A 17,663-nucleotide genomic window follows, 5' to 3' on the forward strand; every position below is an offset into this window, starting at 1 on the left:
GCTCAGGTGGCTCTGCCTCTAGATAGGCAGAGCCAGCTGTCATTGTCAATCACGCAGCTGGGTGGGTCTCGACAGTAATGTCGGGATCCGTCCCGGCTGCGGCGGTGTCAGTATACTGCGAGCTGTAGCTTGTGGTATTATGAGCTTTGGGTCATGGGAGGACGCTAGTTTATGTCCTCCCTTGACCCTGAGGAGAATTATGGGGGACAAACAATAACCCAATAGTTCTCCTTTAAAGCAGACCTTTACACCCTTTTCACTGAATAAAATCACATCAGCATGCAGCTCTGCATGCTGATATGAAATCATCTTACATTCATTAGCTAAACAAACATAATTTTACTTTATTACAATTTTTTTTTTTCCACTTCCTGGTCCACTTTGAGCAAAATTATGTAATCTGTGCCCAAGCGTTGCATCCTGGGAAGGTTACATCAGCAGAATAATGGTGGGAAATCTCATCTGTAATCTCATGAGATTTTAGAGAAAGGCATTTTGCTCCCCTGAGATGATGTGCATGGTCACATGTCCTAATCACATGTGCCAGAGCTCCAGGAACTAAAGGGAGATTTAGTAACCTGCCCTTAGTAAAAATGGCCACTGTGAGAAGACTGGGGAAGAAAAGAGAAATAAGGTAAGCAAAGAATACAAAGCCGGCAATTTATCTAGAAGTATGTGTTTGTAGATTGTTATTACTAAACATTTCTAAAGGTGCATTTGTTGTTATTTTGTAGATATGGGTAAAGTTCCTCTTTAACGTTCACCACAATATATTATAGCCTTTGCTTTCAGTGCCCCCCTCTGCCTATTTTCTGCCTCTGCCATATTGTACAATATGAGTGCCTTCATCCCTGAGTCTTTGGCTTTTGCAGGCTTACTCTGGAACTTATCATCCAATGACCAGCTGAAGATCATGCTGATCCGCGATGCTCTCAGCACCTTGAACAAAAGCATTATCATCCCATGCTCCGGCTGGAAGGAGGGCGAGTACTCCAAGAACGACATGATGAACGACGTAGACATCTTTTACAATGCCACGGGTTGCCTCAGGTGATAATATGACGCTGTGCTCTGATGATTTCAGAATGATACATATTATGGGCTCACTTCACACAGCTATAGAACCAGTCACTCCACCATGTGACTGTCATTTTCAAATGTCATTAAACTGTCAATTTCTTGCGAATAAGGACGCTTATCCTGGTGTGTTAGCTTTGTGAATTGAGCCGAATGTCTGTCTGTTTTGATGACTGGTGGGAATTTTCTTCATATTTTTAAAGCAGAAGTCTAATTTTAGGTGGAGTTCGGCTTTAAGGGTGCATGCACATGGCAGTAAATGTTCATAGTATACAAGGCAGTCGTATTTTGTCTGCCGGGAATGACAGGCGTATTGTATGGCCGCCACCACTCAGCTTGTACAAATCAATGGCAGGCAGCGGATGTGCTCAAATATGTGCCAATCCGAGTGGCTATATATGGACAGGGCAGCATTTGCCTCCCCAAATGCAGACTGTCTGAGTTCAGAGAGGCTCATATCACCCTGTACACATGTAGCCGCTTGGATTTGCATATATGTGTGTGCATCCACTGCCGCATTGATTTGTGCATGATGACTCGCGGCAGCTGTACCCTGCACCCGGGGTTGTCCCTACACTTTTTGCCATCTGAGGTTGGTTGGTTGTGGTGCACATTGATTACGGCTGGCTCCGTCCAGCTGTCAGAAGCAGGCGCTCGGCCAGCTTCGACTTTCAGCGCGGCTCAGCCGAGCCAAAGCATATGCGTTCGGCTCAACTGAGCCGCTCGGCCACGTTTGGGAGCTGTACGGGCTATAGTGAATAGCCCGTACAGCAGCCGTTCGGTTCTACTGAACCGAAGGGGTCCTGGGGCCGAAGCTAGCCGAAGGATCGGCCGAAGCTATGGCTAGATCCTTCGGCTGCTTCGTGAATAGACCCCATGATAATATGTATTTTTAAAAAGAACTCCGGGCAAATAAAATCTTAACCCTTGCAGTGGGGCTACACCTGCACTGCAAGGGTTAAGTGCTTGTTTTGTCTAGGGGACCTAAATAACAAAGGTATAGCCACCTGAACCACGGTACTGACTTGCTCCTAGACCGCTCCCTTCAGCCCTTCAACCCCCCCTCCCCTCCGGCAGTCTAAAGTCCTGTGAGTTATCATGTTCTATACAGTGTATAGGACCTGAGGACGCCAAGGGAAATACCTATGCTGGAGCGACGAGGCGAAAGACTGCAGGGATCGGTCTAGCAGCCAGCCGGGGTCATGGTTCGGGTGAGTATAACTTTGTTATTATAGCTCCCTGAACAAAACGAGCACTTAACCCTTGCAGTGCTGGGGTAGCCCCACTGCAAGGGTTAAGATTTTATTTGCCCGGAGTCCTGCTTTAAAGTAATGCATAACATAAATTGCACATTTTGTTGTTGGCTAGAACTCTCCAATCAGCAGGGGTATGAGGTGTGCTGATGGGAGAGCCCACTGCTTCCACACAGAGAGCAAGGGTCCTTCTCTGGGGCAAGCTGGCAGGGGACAGGCTTTTCTACTCAGGCTGTGGCCGCTTTAAAAAACTGTAACTTTGCAAATCTTTTGTTTGATGCACATGGAATGCATTGAGCTGAATTCAACTGCAAGTTCAACGGAGCTTTAAGAGATTAATTCTTCTGCAGAGTAGAGCAATAAGGGAGGAACGCAGCCAAGGCCACTTTTTTCACACGGCTCCGACAATCAAATGCATGTTCCTTTCAGAACTGATACATATAATCTGTTCACAATGTTGCCAACCCTCTCTCTCTCTCTCTCTCTCTCTCTCTCTCTCTCCCTCTTTCCCTCTCTCCCTCGCTCCCTCTCTCCCTCTCTCCCTCTCTCACCCTTCCCCCTCTCTTTCCTCTCTCTCTCTCTCTCTCTCTCTCTCTCTCTCTCTCTCTCCTCTCTTTCCTCTCTCTCCTCTCTCTCTCCTCTCTTTCCTCTCTCTCCTCTCTTTCTTTCTCAATCTTGCTCTTTCTCGTTCTCTCTCTCTTTCTTTCTCTCGCCTTTCTTTCTCTCTCTCTCTCCCTCTCCCTCTCCCTCTCTCGCTCTTCCACTCTTTCTCTCTCTCTCGCTCTTCCACTCTTTCTCTCTCTCGCTCTTCCACTCTTTCTCTCTCTCTCTCTCTCTCTCTCTCTTTTCAGAAAGCAGACTTACAACATTCTTTTCTCCCCGCACCAATGTCTTGGCAGCCAGATCTCCTGGCCATTCCTGTAAATCAGGTTGGCAGATTTGGCATTCTCTATTGTCTAAGCACAATGGCTCTTTCAGGCCAAAACAATTAAAATAATCCTTAGACAACACAGCTTGAATCAGAGGAATTCTGTATATTGTGAGAAAATAAACCAACAAGAGATATCCCAGGCCATGAGAGAAGCCATTTTATATCATGGCAGGGCTGAGGCCTCTGGTAGACGGAAGATGGGGGTTTTAAGTAATTTAGACATTTAATAAAAGAATCATTTTTCTTTTTTGTGTGTAAAATCATCTTCCAGGTCATAATGGGGGAGTTCATAAAAACTGGAGCAGACATAATGTGGAGCAGTTGCCCATGGCAACCAATCAGCTTATTTCCAAAGTTTAACTGAATAAACTGAAGAGAGAAGCTGATTGGTTGCTATGGGCAACTGCTCCAGATTCTGTCTGTCTCCGTTTTTCTGATTTCCCCCCATGATGTTTTTAAAAAAAAAATGTAAGTTCCTGTGCCGTAAAATAACAAAATGTCCCAACTGTACAGCAGACGGTCCTCTGTCCAAGCAACGGGTTCTGTAGTAACCTAAAGATGCCACCATCATGGGACAGTTTGAAGCAATGTGCCATCTGAACACCTTATTATTATTATTTGTTTTATTATTGTTTGTATGTAGAATATTATTATGTGGTAGAAGTATTATTATTTGTAGAAGTATTATTATTATTAATAATAATATTTTGTTGTTTGTCTCAGAGAAGTACAAAGGGCTTAAAGTGCAAAGCTAATTTTTTCGGGGGATAGAGGGTAGAGGGATTAGAACACCTGTCAGGTTTTATTGCTGTCTGTGTCCCCGTCAGGAGGATTCACCCTCTCTATTTGTCCTGGTGACCTTTTATTAGTGAAAGAAAATTCCAAATTTTGTCATCAGAACAGGAATAGATGGGAAATCTTCCAATGGCGACACTTGTTCTGGTGACCTTGCTGACAATCAGGGGTTTCCCTCTCATTGGTGGGATTTCCTCTCACTTCCTTTTGTGGCTACCAGGCAGGCAGTAAAGGGAAATTCCCCAGATGGCAAAAAAATGTGACCTTGTTTCCTAAATATGGGTGTAACATGAAACATGGTCTGAGAGGTAAACTTATCTGTTAAGATTTCTCTGGTTCCTATAGGGCCTCATTGTCCCATGAGCAAAATAACTGACTGCAAAGCATGCAGCTGTGTAGCTGCGCTGTGACTTGTAGTGCCTCCATATCGTGAAGGTTTTTTTGTGCTCAAGACTATACCTGTCCCCTTAACACTCATCTCTTGCACATAGGGTTGCCACCTGTCCAGGATTCACCCGGACAGTTCGGGTTTTGAATGCTGTGTCCATGTTTCATGGCAGCAGAAACCCGGACACAAGATGTCAGGCACATAGGGGCAACCAAAATTAAGATAGGGGCTACTGGCCCCCCACTGAAAATAGTCTCAACTGTGATATTAACATATAAATGGGCAGCTCTATTTACATAGGAATAATCCACCACTCATTCTCCTAAAAAAAATGTCTGCATGTCGCTTGAGTGTTCAGGTTTCACTTGAAGAAAAGGTGGCAACCCTACTTGCACACAATGCACACAGCAATGCGTTAATAATTCACAAGGTGTACAGCTGGTGTCATGTGGTCGGAGGCCGGGCCTAGTGACGTCTGCTGATGACAGCAAATATTCACGCCATGCTAAGACACAGAGCTACCTGGCAGAATAATACTGTAATATCAAAGCTGATAAGCTTCGGCAGTCTTGCCATTTTCCTGCCTAGCAGATTTGGAATGGAATTTTGTTTCTGGGGAAAGATGAGGGAGTCTGCTATTGTTTAAAAAAACAAATAGGGAAGATTTACTCTTTTGTTGTCCCTGGGGAAAAATTGTCATGAACCGAAAGTGAGGGGAAATCTTTCAATGGTGGTGTTCTATCGAATTCTACAATTTGTCGAGACCTCCAACTCCCGTCCGTGCGTCTGCGCAGCCACCCAAAAGAAGTATCAAGCTCTACGAACTGCGGCAGTGCACCTGCGCAGGCATCTGATACCACAAGCACCGACGGGAGTTGGAGAACTCGATGACAATTTAGAATCCGCAATCCTCGGCACTCCTGGTTGACTTGTCGTTGGAGAAGTCAACCAGGATTGCGAAAACTGTGACGGCTGGCACCCTAGTGCCAGCTCGCCAAAATCTACAACTGACGTGACGTCACGAGTTGGAGATCTCGACAAGTTGGCCACCTCGACAGAACAGTGGCACCAGTCCGGGTGACTGAAAGAGCACTTTCTGTAACTTTGGAGAGATTTACTCTCACTTCCTGTTGTGTTTTCAGGACCGCAAAAAACAGGCTGACGGGGGGTTTGACCCTTTCCCACTCCTATTCAAGCTAAAAGCTTTTGCTTAGAGCTGTACTTTAGCAGATATAAGTACAACAAAACTTTCTAAAAACAGAAGGCAGTTATGTATCATCATTTGCATCATTGATCCAAAGCACTTGGGATTTTTCCTCATTCAAAGCTATCTTGCTCTCTGTGTGGAAGCAGTGGTCTCTCTGTGTAGGTCTGACATGCCCCTGTAAGAGCTAGAGCTCCCCAATTAGCAAAGTTCATGCTCCATGCTGATTAGATAGTTCTGGCACTGACCAAGTAAGGAGCATGTCTGCAGAGAGACCACTGCTTCCACATAAAGAGGGAAAGCTCTCCAATCAGAAAAGTTTACACTCCCTGCTGATTGGAGAGCTCTAGCACTGACCAAGCAGGGTGTGTGTCAGAGCTCAGAGAGACCACTGCTTCCACATGGAACGCAAGGGTCGTTCTTTTCAGCATGCTCGCAGGGGACAGGCTTTTCTCTCACTGAAGACTGTCATGGAAGCCAGTGGGATTTAGTCACACCACCCAAAACTAGTTTTAAAGAGGCACAATGATGTGCACATTCTCTATAATATTTTATTATTACACTTGGCACGATTGACATGCCAGGTTTGGGTTTCACAGGTGGATTTTGGCTCCTGGCAGGATGTTTATAGAATGATATACGTGTTGAGTCTTGTACAGAAAAGAATGACACTAAATACATTTCTTTATAAGGAGTCTGCATGTATTTGGCAGTGAGATGGAGTCAGACTGGCCCTACATGGAGGACTAGGATTGACTAGAGACAATCAGAGCCTGGTAACATCCTGAATAATGCATGAGGGCAGATGTTCCGATCACTTCCTACGAGACACTGCAACATGGCGCTGACAGAGATGGAGAGAACATCACACACAAACAAAATATTTAAAGGAGTGATTGACCCCAAAGTGGTATTGTAGTTATAAGTAAAGTGCAATGGTCTAAGTCAGCCCCTGACTACTTTATGTCTTGGATATTCCAACAGTGAGATGTTCCTGCAATTCTGCCTAAATCTGTTCCTGTCCACCTGGGACTTTTTGGTGTTCTCGTCCACCTTTGTGTGGTCCAGCTCCTCCTGTTGCATTCTCCATATTATAAAATATGTCCAGCAGTAATCGTGGGAATCCCTCATAAGACTGAGGAACACAGCACAGGGATGGTGGAAAGCCTTCATAATGGGCACAACAGGTGTGCAGACCTGGGAACTAAGCACAGAGATAGTGAGACCCCCTCATAATGGGCACAGCAGATGTGTAGGCCCAGGAACTCTGCAGTGGGATAATAGGAATCCCTCATAATGGGCACAGTAGATGTGTAGAGCTGGGAACTCAGTACTGGGATGATGGGAATCGCTCATAATGGCCACAGCAGGGGTGCAAACCCGTGAACTCAGCACAGGGATGATGGAAACCCCTCATAATGGACACTGTAGGGGTGCAGACACAGGAACTCAGCACAGGCATCCCTTTGCTGTATCAGCCTTGTCCAAGCAGACAGGTGAGTGGCTCATGGATGAGGAAACGTCTGTCTTTGCAGCCATGCTTTATGTCTTGGATATTCCATATAATAAAAACACTCACCACATAACCCTCGCTGAGTCCTCCCTGTGTCAGACAGACTCCGTGATTGATAGCTGAGGAGCCCCAGTCTCTGCTTTATATACACTACTACATACTGACAGCTGCATTATAAGGCTGAACTCCAGGCAGACCACAAATACAAGGCTGAGATACACATATGTGAACTGTCATCATTCCCAGAACGCATCTAAACCCAAAAACCAAAATGTGGTATATTGCAGCTTATCGGTCCTTAGATGTGGTGGCTGCATGACTTTTCCTTTTCAAGCTATTTTTCCATGATCACCTGAATATCCTGCCAGTAACACACTTCCTGTCTTAGGGTGACAACACTCAGTGTACTCTATCTATGGGGAGCAGAGTTGTCACACTAGGAAAGGAAGTGTGATAGAAATACAGAATATCTTCCTCTATTCTCATCCCATAACATGAATGGGAGGTGTTCTGTAGTCCTCAGAGGATAGATAGGAACAATGGAACTGATAACACTCAGCATAGGCAGAAAGCTCAGCTCACACAATTTCTGGCAGGATTAACAGTGTTTTTTTTGCACTTTTCAAACAGAAATAAAAAAAATGCAATCAATATACTGTATATTTAAGCGAAGAAAAGGCACCAAATAGGAAAAGTTCACTTTTCGGTTTTACATACTTTTAAAGGAATACAGTGATGTCAGCTCACCAGTGTCACCACCCTGCCCTTCTGATTGGACAGTAAAGAAGCAGCAACACACTGCTCACCCTGCTCTCTCCTCATTTCATCACGTGTGAATGCAGCAGAGCCTGATTAGCTGCTAATGCTGCCCCTCCCTCTCCCAAGTCAAATGGCTTACCTTTTTATATAGCATCATATTTATTGTCTTACTTTAACCCCTTTAAGACAGGGATTGACAACTCTGGCACTCCATCTGTACTTTAACTACAAATCCCAACATGCCTCTGCCTCTACGTGTCAAGCCTGTGGCTGCCAGTCTTGCAATGTCTCATGGGACTTGTAGTTCCACAACAGCTGAAGGGCCGGAGTTGCCCAACCCTGCTCTAAGACTACCCTGTCCACAGGGTGACAACACTGTTTATTCTGCAGTGAAATCACACAGCGGGGTTGTCACCCTGTGGACAGGGTAGTTTTTAAGAGGCATCACCTTGTTACAGGAAGTGAAAATAAAGGATCTTACTAGCAGAATCAATAAGTGAAAAAACTATGTTATAGAGGGACGACTCAGAAAAACTAAATCTGCTCTGTTAATGCTCCTGGCAGACGGCATCATATATGTTATCTTTGATTTCACTTATAGTTACACTTTAAATCTGGTATCTGATGACTTGTACAGTGACAGATGAGAAGGCGTGTGCAAATCTGTTTTGTTATTATGATATTCTGTGAAATCTGGGCTGTCAACGATCCATCAGTCTGGAGATGTCTTGAGGAATGCAAGTGCTTAATAGCTCCCTGGTCATTGCCTCTTATCATGATGTCTGGACCATCCACAATGACGTAAATTCCAGAGACAAATCTCCAGCATGCCAAACATCCCATAAAGGATGGGGGCACTCATACATTCTGGAGAGATAATGGAAGACGGGCCCCTACAGCTCCACGTCCAGGGGTCACCAGGGATGGTGTGTGTGTAACTGGCAAACAGTCCATTCTGCTTGTTAATGAGCAAATCGTTGGGTGGGAACACTGACGTCTTCATACTGAGAGATTTCTTCACAATGCATGTTTTGTCTACTATACTATTACTACTGTACTATTACTTTAAATACATGTGCACCTAATAACTAAAATCTCATTGAAGCTTTACCATGTTAATGTAACTTTAAAAGTTGTTTTCCATTTATTTTAAAGGTTATCTAAGGTGACAAACTACAAATACATCTTTACTTTCTATATTGTATTTCTATATTGAATTTCCATCCCACTCCTAATAATCATATCCATCTAGAAGCGTGTAAATTTACTTATGGAAGATGCACATAGGATGGACTTCCTCAATGCACTGACACCATGTGCTTCCTTGTGACACAACTCTCACAGAACTTGCCTTCTGAAATACAATTCAGTGTCTAAACACTAACACTATCATTGCTTGCTGGAAGCAATGCATGATGGGAACACGTAGTCTTGAGAAATGGAGATTGCATCCCATCAAGCAGCAGGTAAAGCGATGCAAAGCACTCTGGGAATACAGGAAGTTGTTGGAAGTGATGGGCAGACGGTAGGCAGCACTCACTACATAAAAGGGATTTTTAATGTAAGCTTTGATTGCATTATCCAAAACAACTCTAGTATGTATTCCTATTACAATGCCGATGTTATAACAGGAGAGGATATGCTGGGACTTTACAACTCCTTTAAATCTGCAGCTTTATTAAGGTAATTCCTGGTGATCCTGCCATGAGGGTCCTTATCAGACACTTCTTTTTATGGAAGACAGTTGTCACTCTATTTTTCCTCATGCGTTGTCACCCTGTTGCATGCTCCCCTGCTGGATACTACAAACGGCCGTGCTGACACACATTGCACAGAAATGGTCCCTGTCACTGTCAAAAGCTGTCACTACCAGAACAATGATGTGCATCTATCGCTGGAGTGTATGCAGACAGTAAGTAGGTGAAACAGGCTGCAGGAGATCAGCAGCACTGATATGTAACAGGATAAAAAAAGATGAAATCATTATTTTATGGAAAAAAGGCAAACTTCATATTATCCAGTTAGACTTTACATCTATGCAGTACGTTTTGCATTGTCATATGTGGCGTAAGGAGGCGCTAAATAGATGCCGTTTGTGTTGACGGTTTATCTGAAATCTGATCGGTTTCTCCATTGTCTTGACAGAAACATGAGCTCAGCAGGCCCGGAGGGACGACAGGCTATGAGAGACTGTGACGGCCTCATCGACTCGCTCGTACATTACGTCAGAAAGAGTATCGCTGACTACAAGCCAGACGACAGGGTAATTCCTACAATACATTGTTGTAAACATCGCCGCAGCACTTGGGGGAAATGTCTTGTACAGAAGAAACTCCTTTTAAATTGTTTCACATTTGTAATCAAGATAAAACTGGGTAATATAAAACTGTATATACTGTATATAAGCAGGGGGTACGCACAGGTTTTACTCTATTCCCAAGACAATCCCAAAAAAAAACATATTTTTTTTTTGTGCATTAACAGGAACGAGAAGTCTTAAAATTCCTTTTTTCAACCTTTTTACATTTTTTTTTTCTCTTTGCTTTCAGTCCTTTTACTCTCAATGCTTTTCCTTGTCACTGGTTTAAAATGCACATGGCATATTTCAGCCAATATTATCAAAGAAGAACTTTAGATCCCAGTTTACTCTTAGACAAAGGCCGCATGGACTTCCACTGGGACATGTGACTTGTACATATAAAGAGTCAGTCTACCTGTTGCTGTTATGGAAGACAGTTGTCACCCTATTTGTCCTCATGCATTGTCACCCTGTCGCATTGTCCCCTGCTGTCTTGTAATAGTAATATTTAAGAGGGTTATTCACAAAAGGGTTTTTCCAAATCAGCTATGTTGTCCTTCATCACTTCTCCTGCCTTCTCCAAACTCGATCCAGGACAATCTAGGACAACATAGCTGAACTTGAAAGTGAGCTGATTTGAACAATTTTCCAGTTCAGCTATGCTGTCCCAGGTTGTTCACTTCTCCTGCCTTCTCCAAACTCTTCACCCTTTTGTCAATAACCCTAAGTGTTTGTTCCCAGGTCTGTATACCTTCCACTGCCTGGGGCCCCCATGATCATATCTGGAGTTTCATTTCATACTATGGGAAATGCATGAGGAAGAGCAGCACACCCAAACGTGGAAAAAAACTTCAAAGTGATCAGTCACAGTTCTGGAATCCCCCAAAACCACAATGGATGACCACCAGACTTCACCAATGGCTAAAATTGTCAATGGAGTTACCCTTCCATGCTGTGGGGAGCACATACTTGTCTCCTATGCCCAAGCCAACTGACAGCAGACATAATGCCGCAACAGAGCAGGAAATGTTTCCATTGCAACTTGATGGGGCTCATTGATGATTTTTTTGAAAAGTAGGTATGGCCACACCAGGGGTGGTTATACAATTTGTGCAACTCACTTCTATCTGTAATTTTAATACACACTGAATATGATTTTTTTTTTTTGTCAGCAGGTAAATGAGGGACCCAAAAGTTGTTTTTTCACCAGGGCCCCTTGGTGACTTGTTGCTCGCCACTAGTCCGCATTAAAGCCAAAATGTCTTTAATGTGGACAACTACAAATAACAACTACAACCATTTTCTCTTTTATCACAGGTCTGCTTAATTTCCCCCCATTTCAGAGAGTTTTCTATCTCTAGGGATGGTCATTTGTTGAGTTTTGAGTATAGCTAATTGTCTGTCTCATTTTATCTCTGCCCCCTAGGCCACAGAGAACTGTGTGTGTATCTTGCACAATTTGTCGTACCAGTTGGAATCTGAGCTGCCAGGCCAATACAGCAAGTATTTCTATGTACAGAACAGGGATCATGTTGCCAATGAAACAAACATTGGCTGTTTTGGTGGTCGTAGCAGGAAGGTTAAAGAGGTGAGTGCCGAGATACGGCCCGTTCTCTTATACAGTTCAGTTTATACAAACAAATACAACTACAAGAATAGACCGCTGGAGACATTGTCTACAGTATCCAATCAGAATGTTCTATTCATTGTTTAATGTATGCTATTAAAAGGTACAGTATGTTGGTATTTAGTAGGGTTCCCTCAACACCTCCTTCTTCTTCCTATAAATCTGTTTTTTTAGTTGTACCTTTCACTAACATTACACATCTGCATTAATAAATGCCTAACATATAACAATATACAGCACGATTATCATTTTTCATAAAAGCTCCAGCTTTTGTCATTAAAAAAAGAACATCCTTGTACACCGGGCCAGTTATTTTGCATAGGCTGAGATGACGCCAACAGCAGAAGCAAGTCACAAGGTGAGCGGCTGCAGCGGAGGCTGATCTGTGTCAGGTATTTTTGAACACAGCCAGGAGCTGCACGGGCACCAGGATTCAGGGCTGGTACAGACTTGTGTGATCCCAGGACCATGCGATCGTGTGCAGTTGTACACAGCGGTTGCCGCGTGGCCCCATTGATTTCAATGGGGTTACCTTTGTGGCAATCGCTGAAAGAGGGTACATGTACCATTTCTTGCGACACAGACAGCAACGGGTTTTTTCAACCGCAATCGCGCGGGCTGAATCGCGGCGGGAAACCGCATGATCTGCCTGGCGCGACTGGGTTGTGGTTAGAAAATAATGGCACCGCCAGCGCGATCAGCCGTGGGCAATTCAGTGACCGCGCGGCCATCTGCACGGTTTTGTGTATGATTGCCGCACGATCACGGATCACCCAAGTGTGAACCTGGCCTTAGATGATTGTGTCATGTCTGAGCCAGCATCTCAGTCTAGGAAGTAGATGGTGGCCCTAAATGATGCCTGAACAAAGATAGCTCCATCGTTCTGGAGAGAAAAGGAGATGAAGACATTGTTAGGTGGAGCACTGTGATCCCTCTGAGAGGTAATACATACCTGGAAATGTTACACTGACACATGCACTTAACAAGGCACATGGTAAGCGGTAATCTTTTTTAATGAACAACGCGGTTTATATGTAAAGTGTTCTTCCATGGTGTCAACATTGTGGTAGAGTTAGGTTCTACTGATGTTCAGACGCTCAGATCATCACTATAAGTGACTCTAAGCTACAACCTCACCTTTTAGAACTGTCCTGGCAGAAAACAAATATAAAAAGGGGGACATTAATGGATTTGGTTAAGCCTAATTGGTATGGGAGGGAGGGCTTAAAGGGCAAATACAGACAAGTGAAACCAATTAGTCACAGCTAATGCAATCCAGCACACCTTGCAACTGTGCTAAGGTTGCAGGCCAGTCAGTTTAACTTTATGTAGATAGCCAGATTATAATCTAACGCACCAGTTTATCATAACAAAATTGCCCATTGCTTATACTCCTATCACTAACATGCCCCCTATAGCACAAAGGAATCGACAGGTCCTCTTTATGGCGACAACAGGGGTCTGTTAAACCCCTACTGTCACCTACTGCCCCCACAGTAGCTGATGAAGCACAAATCATACTTCACCAGCTGTTTCCCCGGCCACAGCAGCTGGAAAAATGACAGCCTGACACCGGAAGTGACAAAATCATTGTTGCTTCCAGGTTCAGTAAGCAGAAGGGAGATCAGATATTGAAAGTGTGCTGATCTCCCTCCAATCAAGCAGCCCACACCCGGAGTACTGGTCCTGGGTGTGCACGAGGAACAGTGGAGCCCAAGATAGCTGGCAGTGGTGCTGGAGTGGCACCCTTTTTAGCAGCACACAAGTGCTAAGGTGGCTCTACAGCCGCCCGATCACTTGTATGTGAAAGCTGGGCCCTGGCTGAGAAAATTGTCTGTGTATATATGTGTGTGTGTGTGTTTGTGTGTGTGTGTACCTGGGTACCAGGGCCGGTGCTAGGATTCTTGCCTACACAGACAAGGTGCACTTTTGCGCCCCCCCTCCCTGACCCCGACCCCTGTAAAAACAGGGCATTTTGAAAAGTACTTGTACTTGTCAAAATGCCCCGATGTTTGCGCTATGGTTTTTTTTTTCCCCACTTACCTTCGGCGCGGAAGAGCAGCGTCGAGTCAGCGCTTGTCCGGTGGGAGGAGCTCCAGGTGGGGTCCTAATTTAGCTGGCCGGCGACTGCCTGAGGTGCCACGCGTGTCGGGATCCTCAGTACTAAAGTGATATTCCCCATCAGAATACACTAAAACCTTCACAATCAACACAATGGGGTTATTGCTTATCCTTTATTACCTTATTAATAGGAAATTGTCTGATGCAAAATAACATTATGCGTACAATTGTTCATTTGATATATTTGCCTGTTTTATAATTCTGCCTTTTGATCATTCAGAAGTCAATTTCAATTCTCCTGTCTTTACAGCAGTGGGGAGAAACCCCGGTGGCGGAGGAAATCAGCAACCCGCGAGGGGTGGAATGGCTGTGGAACTCTATCGTGGTGCGAATGTATCTGTCGCTCATTGCCAAGAGCTCCCGAAACTACACACAGGAAGCAGCCCTGGGGTCACTCCAGAATCTCACCGCTGGCAATGGATCGGTAAGGGCTGTCCTCCTTAAAGGGAATTCATATTTTATAAGATATGTATGTTTTCTTTGTTAGTTATGCTCCGTACTGAAGCAATTATAAAATTGTTAATCACATTTATGTAATAGGTTAGATATAAAATATTCATATTAGCTATTAACCTATGCTGGAGCTCTCTGTGGGCTCCCTCTTCAGCTGCTGTGCTGAGAACCGTCCTGAAATGAAGAAGATATACAATTACACAGACAGATGAATAACTCAGAGGAGCACGCCCCATCCCTTTTTCCTACCAGAGACTAGACTTGTGCGCCGTAAAAAAATGTGTTCTGTTTCGTTTCGTTTCGGAATATCCGTTATTTCGTATTTCGTAATTCGTAACTGAACTCAATTCGGATTTGTACGAAATACACATTTTCGTTAGTGGCGGTTATATTTTCATAACTTCAATATAACAAATGTTCGTAACGGAACGAAAATACGTCAACAGAATTTCGTATTTCCTGCTTGTATTGTAATGCAACTCTCAGCAGCAGAAAAGAACCTCTGATTGGTCAACCAAAACGAAATACGAATTCCGTTAACGGATTCCGTATCCGAATTTCGTATTTCGTATTTTAAAAAAAAATACCATCAACTCCAACTTGTATTGTAATGCAACTCTCAGCAGCAGAAGAGAAAACCTCTGATTGGTCAACCAAAACGAAATACGAATTCCGTTAACAGATTCCGTATCCGAATTTCGGATTTCGGATTTTAAAAAAACTACCATCAACTCCAATATAAATGTACTTTGCTTCTTAATTTTAATATAACGAATGTTCGTAACGGAAATACGTCAACGAAAATACGTCAACGGAATTTCGTATTTCCTGCCTGTGTGTGTAACTGTGTATTGTAATGCATCAGCAGCAGCGGATCCGTATCTCGGATTAAAAAAAAATCTTGTCATGTTGTTCAACCTCATTTACAGGGGTAATATTAGTTCCTGTTTCAAAGAAATTCGGATCCGAAATTTCGTATTTCGGATATAATTCGGAAACTGCCATTCGGATTTCGGATGCTCCGAAATTCGGAATTTCAGGAAAATTCGTACGAATTTTGATTCGTAACGAAACGAATCGCAAATGTCTACCAGAGACAGGACTGTCTAAATTAGTCACTTTACACAGGCTTCCAGCAAGCGGGAGAGTTGGGATGTCTTGGAAAGCCCAGACTGCTTTCTTAACATAGATTTTGATGACTGTTTTTGTTGGTTTTGTAAAATAAGATGTTACACGTAATATATAATAATATATAAGTGCTTAAAAGTGATACAAAAAATCAGTTTTATAAACGAAAATAAATGTAAAATGAAATTGACCAATAACAGGGGCAGACAGATTTTGGAGCAGCTGTGCATTGCAACCAATCGGCTTCTAGCTTTAATTTAGCAAGATTAACTGAACAAGCTAAAGCTAGAAGCTGATTGGTTACCATGCACACCTGCTTCAGATTCTGTCTGCTCCAATGTTAGTAAATCCCCCCTCCATATTATACATTCCCTTCAAAGGGAAATTACTCTCACTCTGTGTAGCTCTAGCCAATGTTTTGTGGAAGGTTTAGAACCCCTGTGAGGTTTTTTTTATTACTTTACATGCATAAGAGGTGCTAGATCTTTTATTATTAATGTCAAAAATTGGGAGAGGCCATCTTATTTAATAAGCTGGCACGCAAGGCAACTGCAAACAGAGGAGGGTGTCTTAAAGAGAAACTGAGCTATGTGGAAAGTAGCAAGGACTTTGCACCAATGGTGATAGAGTATTGAATGATCAATAATAGAAAACAGCCAATGCGTTTTGGGGGCCCACACATGTCCACTTCATCAGGGCATAAATGTAATGTGTAGTGCAGTATAAACATACTGCACTTATGTTAATAATTATATTTGATCTATGAACGTTTTCAAACCTCTTCGATTTTTCAGCCATTCATCAGTATAAAAACAGCTAATTATCAGCAAATTAAACCTTTGTCGCCTTTTAAATGTGCCCCCCAGGAGCACCTGAGACTGGAACGCAGAACTAAAGGGATATAAGGGTTCTTTCACAGTGATTTATGTCTGCTACTCTTTGGGCTTCAGAATAAAAATGTCTTTTCTGCCAGAAAACAAACCATCCGGCAGAGATGTGACCTTTCCAGTGTCAGCGCCTCGTAAAATGAACATAACACTCAGTTAAAGTTTATCGGTTGCTGTCAGACAACGACGACTGACAAGCTCATTGTCCTAAGGTGAAAATGCCAGAGGTAACCCCGAGCCACACTGGGGAATACAGCGTAGGTCTTACCTTGTCCGCGATCCCTGCTGTGTCCTCCGGCCGCTGCCGTCTTCCGGGTTCCGTTGTTTGATCGAAAGTTCCAATTTATCGAGTTCTCGGACCACCTGACTTCCGGTTTACTTGGAACTAAGAGGTTTGCCCAAGAAAGTTCTTCTGCACGAGCGCCAACCGAGGCATTGCCATATACACATACACATACATCACAGCAATGAAGTATTAAAATGAGCTAGGATCACAGTAATCCAGCAGGTTATTAATCTGAGTTGCCCCACTCAAGCGGCGGCCATATTGAGTGGGGCACCTGAGATTAATAACCTGCTGGATTACTGTGATCCTAGCTCATTTTAATACTTCATTGCTGTGGTGTATGTGTATAGGGCAATGCCTCGGCTGGCGCTCGTGCAGAAGAACTTTCTTGGGCAAACCTCTTAGTTCCAAGTAAACCGGAAGTCAGGTGGTCCGAGAACTCAATATGTTGGGACTTTTGATAGAACACCGTCCCTTGCGAGCGTCCGCGTCGCAGGGGGGCGGAACCGGCGGGAAGTGTGAAAGTTTTTTAAAAAAAACCCCGAAAAAAAGATAGAGAGAAAAAAAGGGGGGGGGAAATCATACCGCCAGGGAGGTATAAAAATGAGCATCGAACGCGCGTTTCACTGAACTAAAAAACGTGCTGAAAAAACGCGCATAAAACGCGCCTATAGTAACGCCCAGGTGTGAACCCAGCCTAACACATAATTCGCAATGAGCCCTCTGAACACTGCTGTAGACCCTTAAATACACTGTAATGTAACTAAATTGTTACATGTTCCCATTCACATTGCATACTTTCCAAAACAAGTATTAAGGGGGTTATTCACAAAGGAGTCGAAGGATTAAGCCGTACCTTCAGCTAATCCTTCAGCTTGCTGGGGGGGAATGAGTGAGTGCGCTTCCCCCCCCCCCACCCCCACACCATAGAAGGCCACATGG

General features: G+C 43.8%; 1 protein-coding gene across 2 annotated transcripts in view; it reads left to right on the forward strand.

The window, feature by feature from the left end:
- PKP2 (plakophilin 2) overlaps positions 1-17,663 on the forward strand; it is a 70,871-nt gene that overhangs the window by 45,657 nt on the left and 7,551 nt on the right. Inside the window, exons 6-9 of one of the 2 annotated variants that reach the window (XM_018556093.1) lie at positions 873-1,050; positions 10,066-10,183; positions 11,646-11,807; positions 14,218-14,391. In XM_018556093.1, coding sequence (XP_018411595.1) covers positions 873-1,050; positions 10,066-10,183; positions 11,646-11,807; positions 14,218-14,391 — 632 coding nt within the window. The remainder of the gene's footprint in view (positions 1-872; positions 1,051-10,065; positions 10,184-11,645; positions 11,808-14,217; positions 14,392-17,663) is intronic. The other variant, XM_018556094.1, reaches the window with a different exon arrangement.

Source organism: Nanorana parkeri, unplaced genomic scaffold (genome assembly GCF_000935625.1).
Source record: "Nanorana parkeri isolate BGI_ZX_2015 unplaced genomic scaffold, ASM93562v1 scaffold224, whole genome shotgun sequence".
Classification (NCBI taxonomy): domain Eukaryota; kingdom Metazoa; phylum Chordata; class Amphibia; order Anura; family Dicroglossidae; genus Nanorana; species Nanorana parkeri.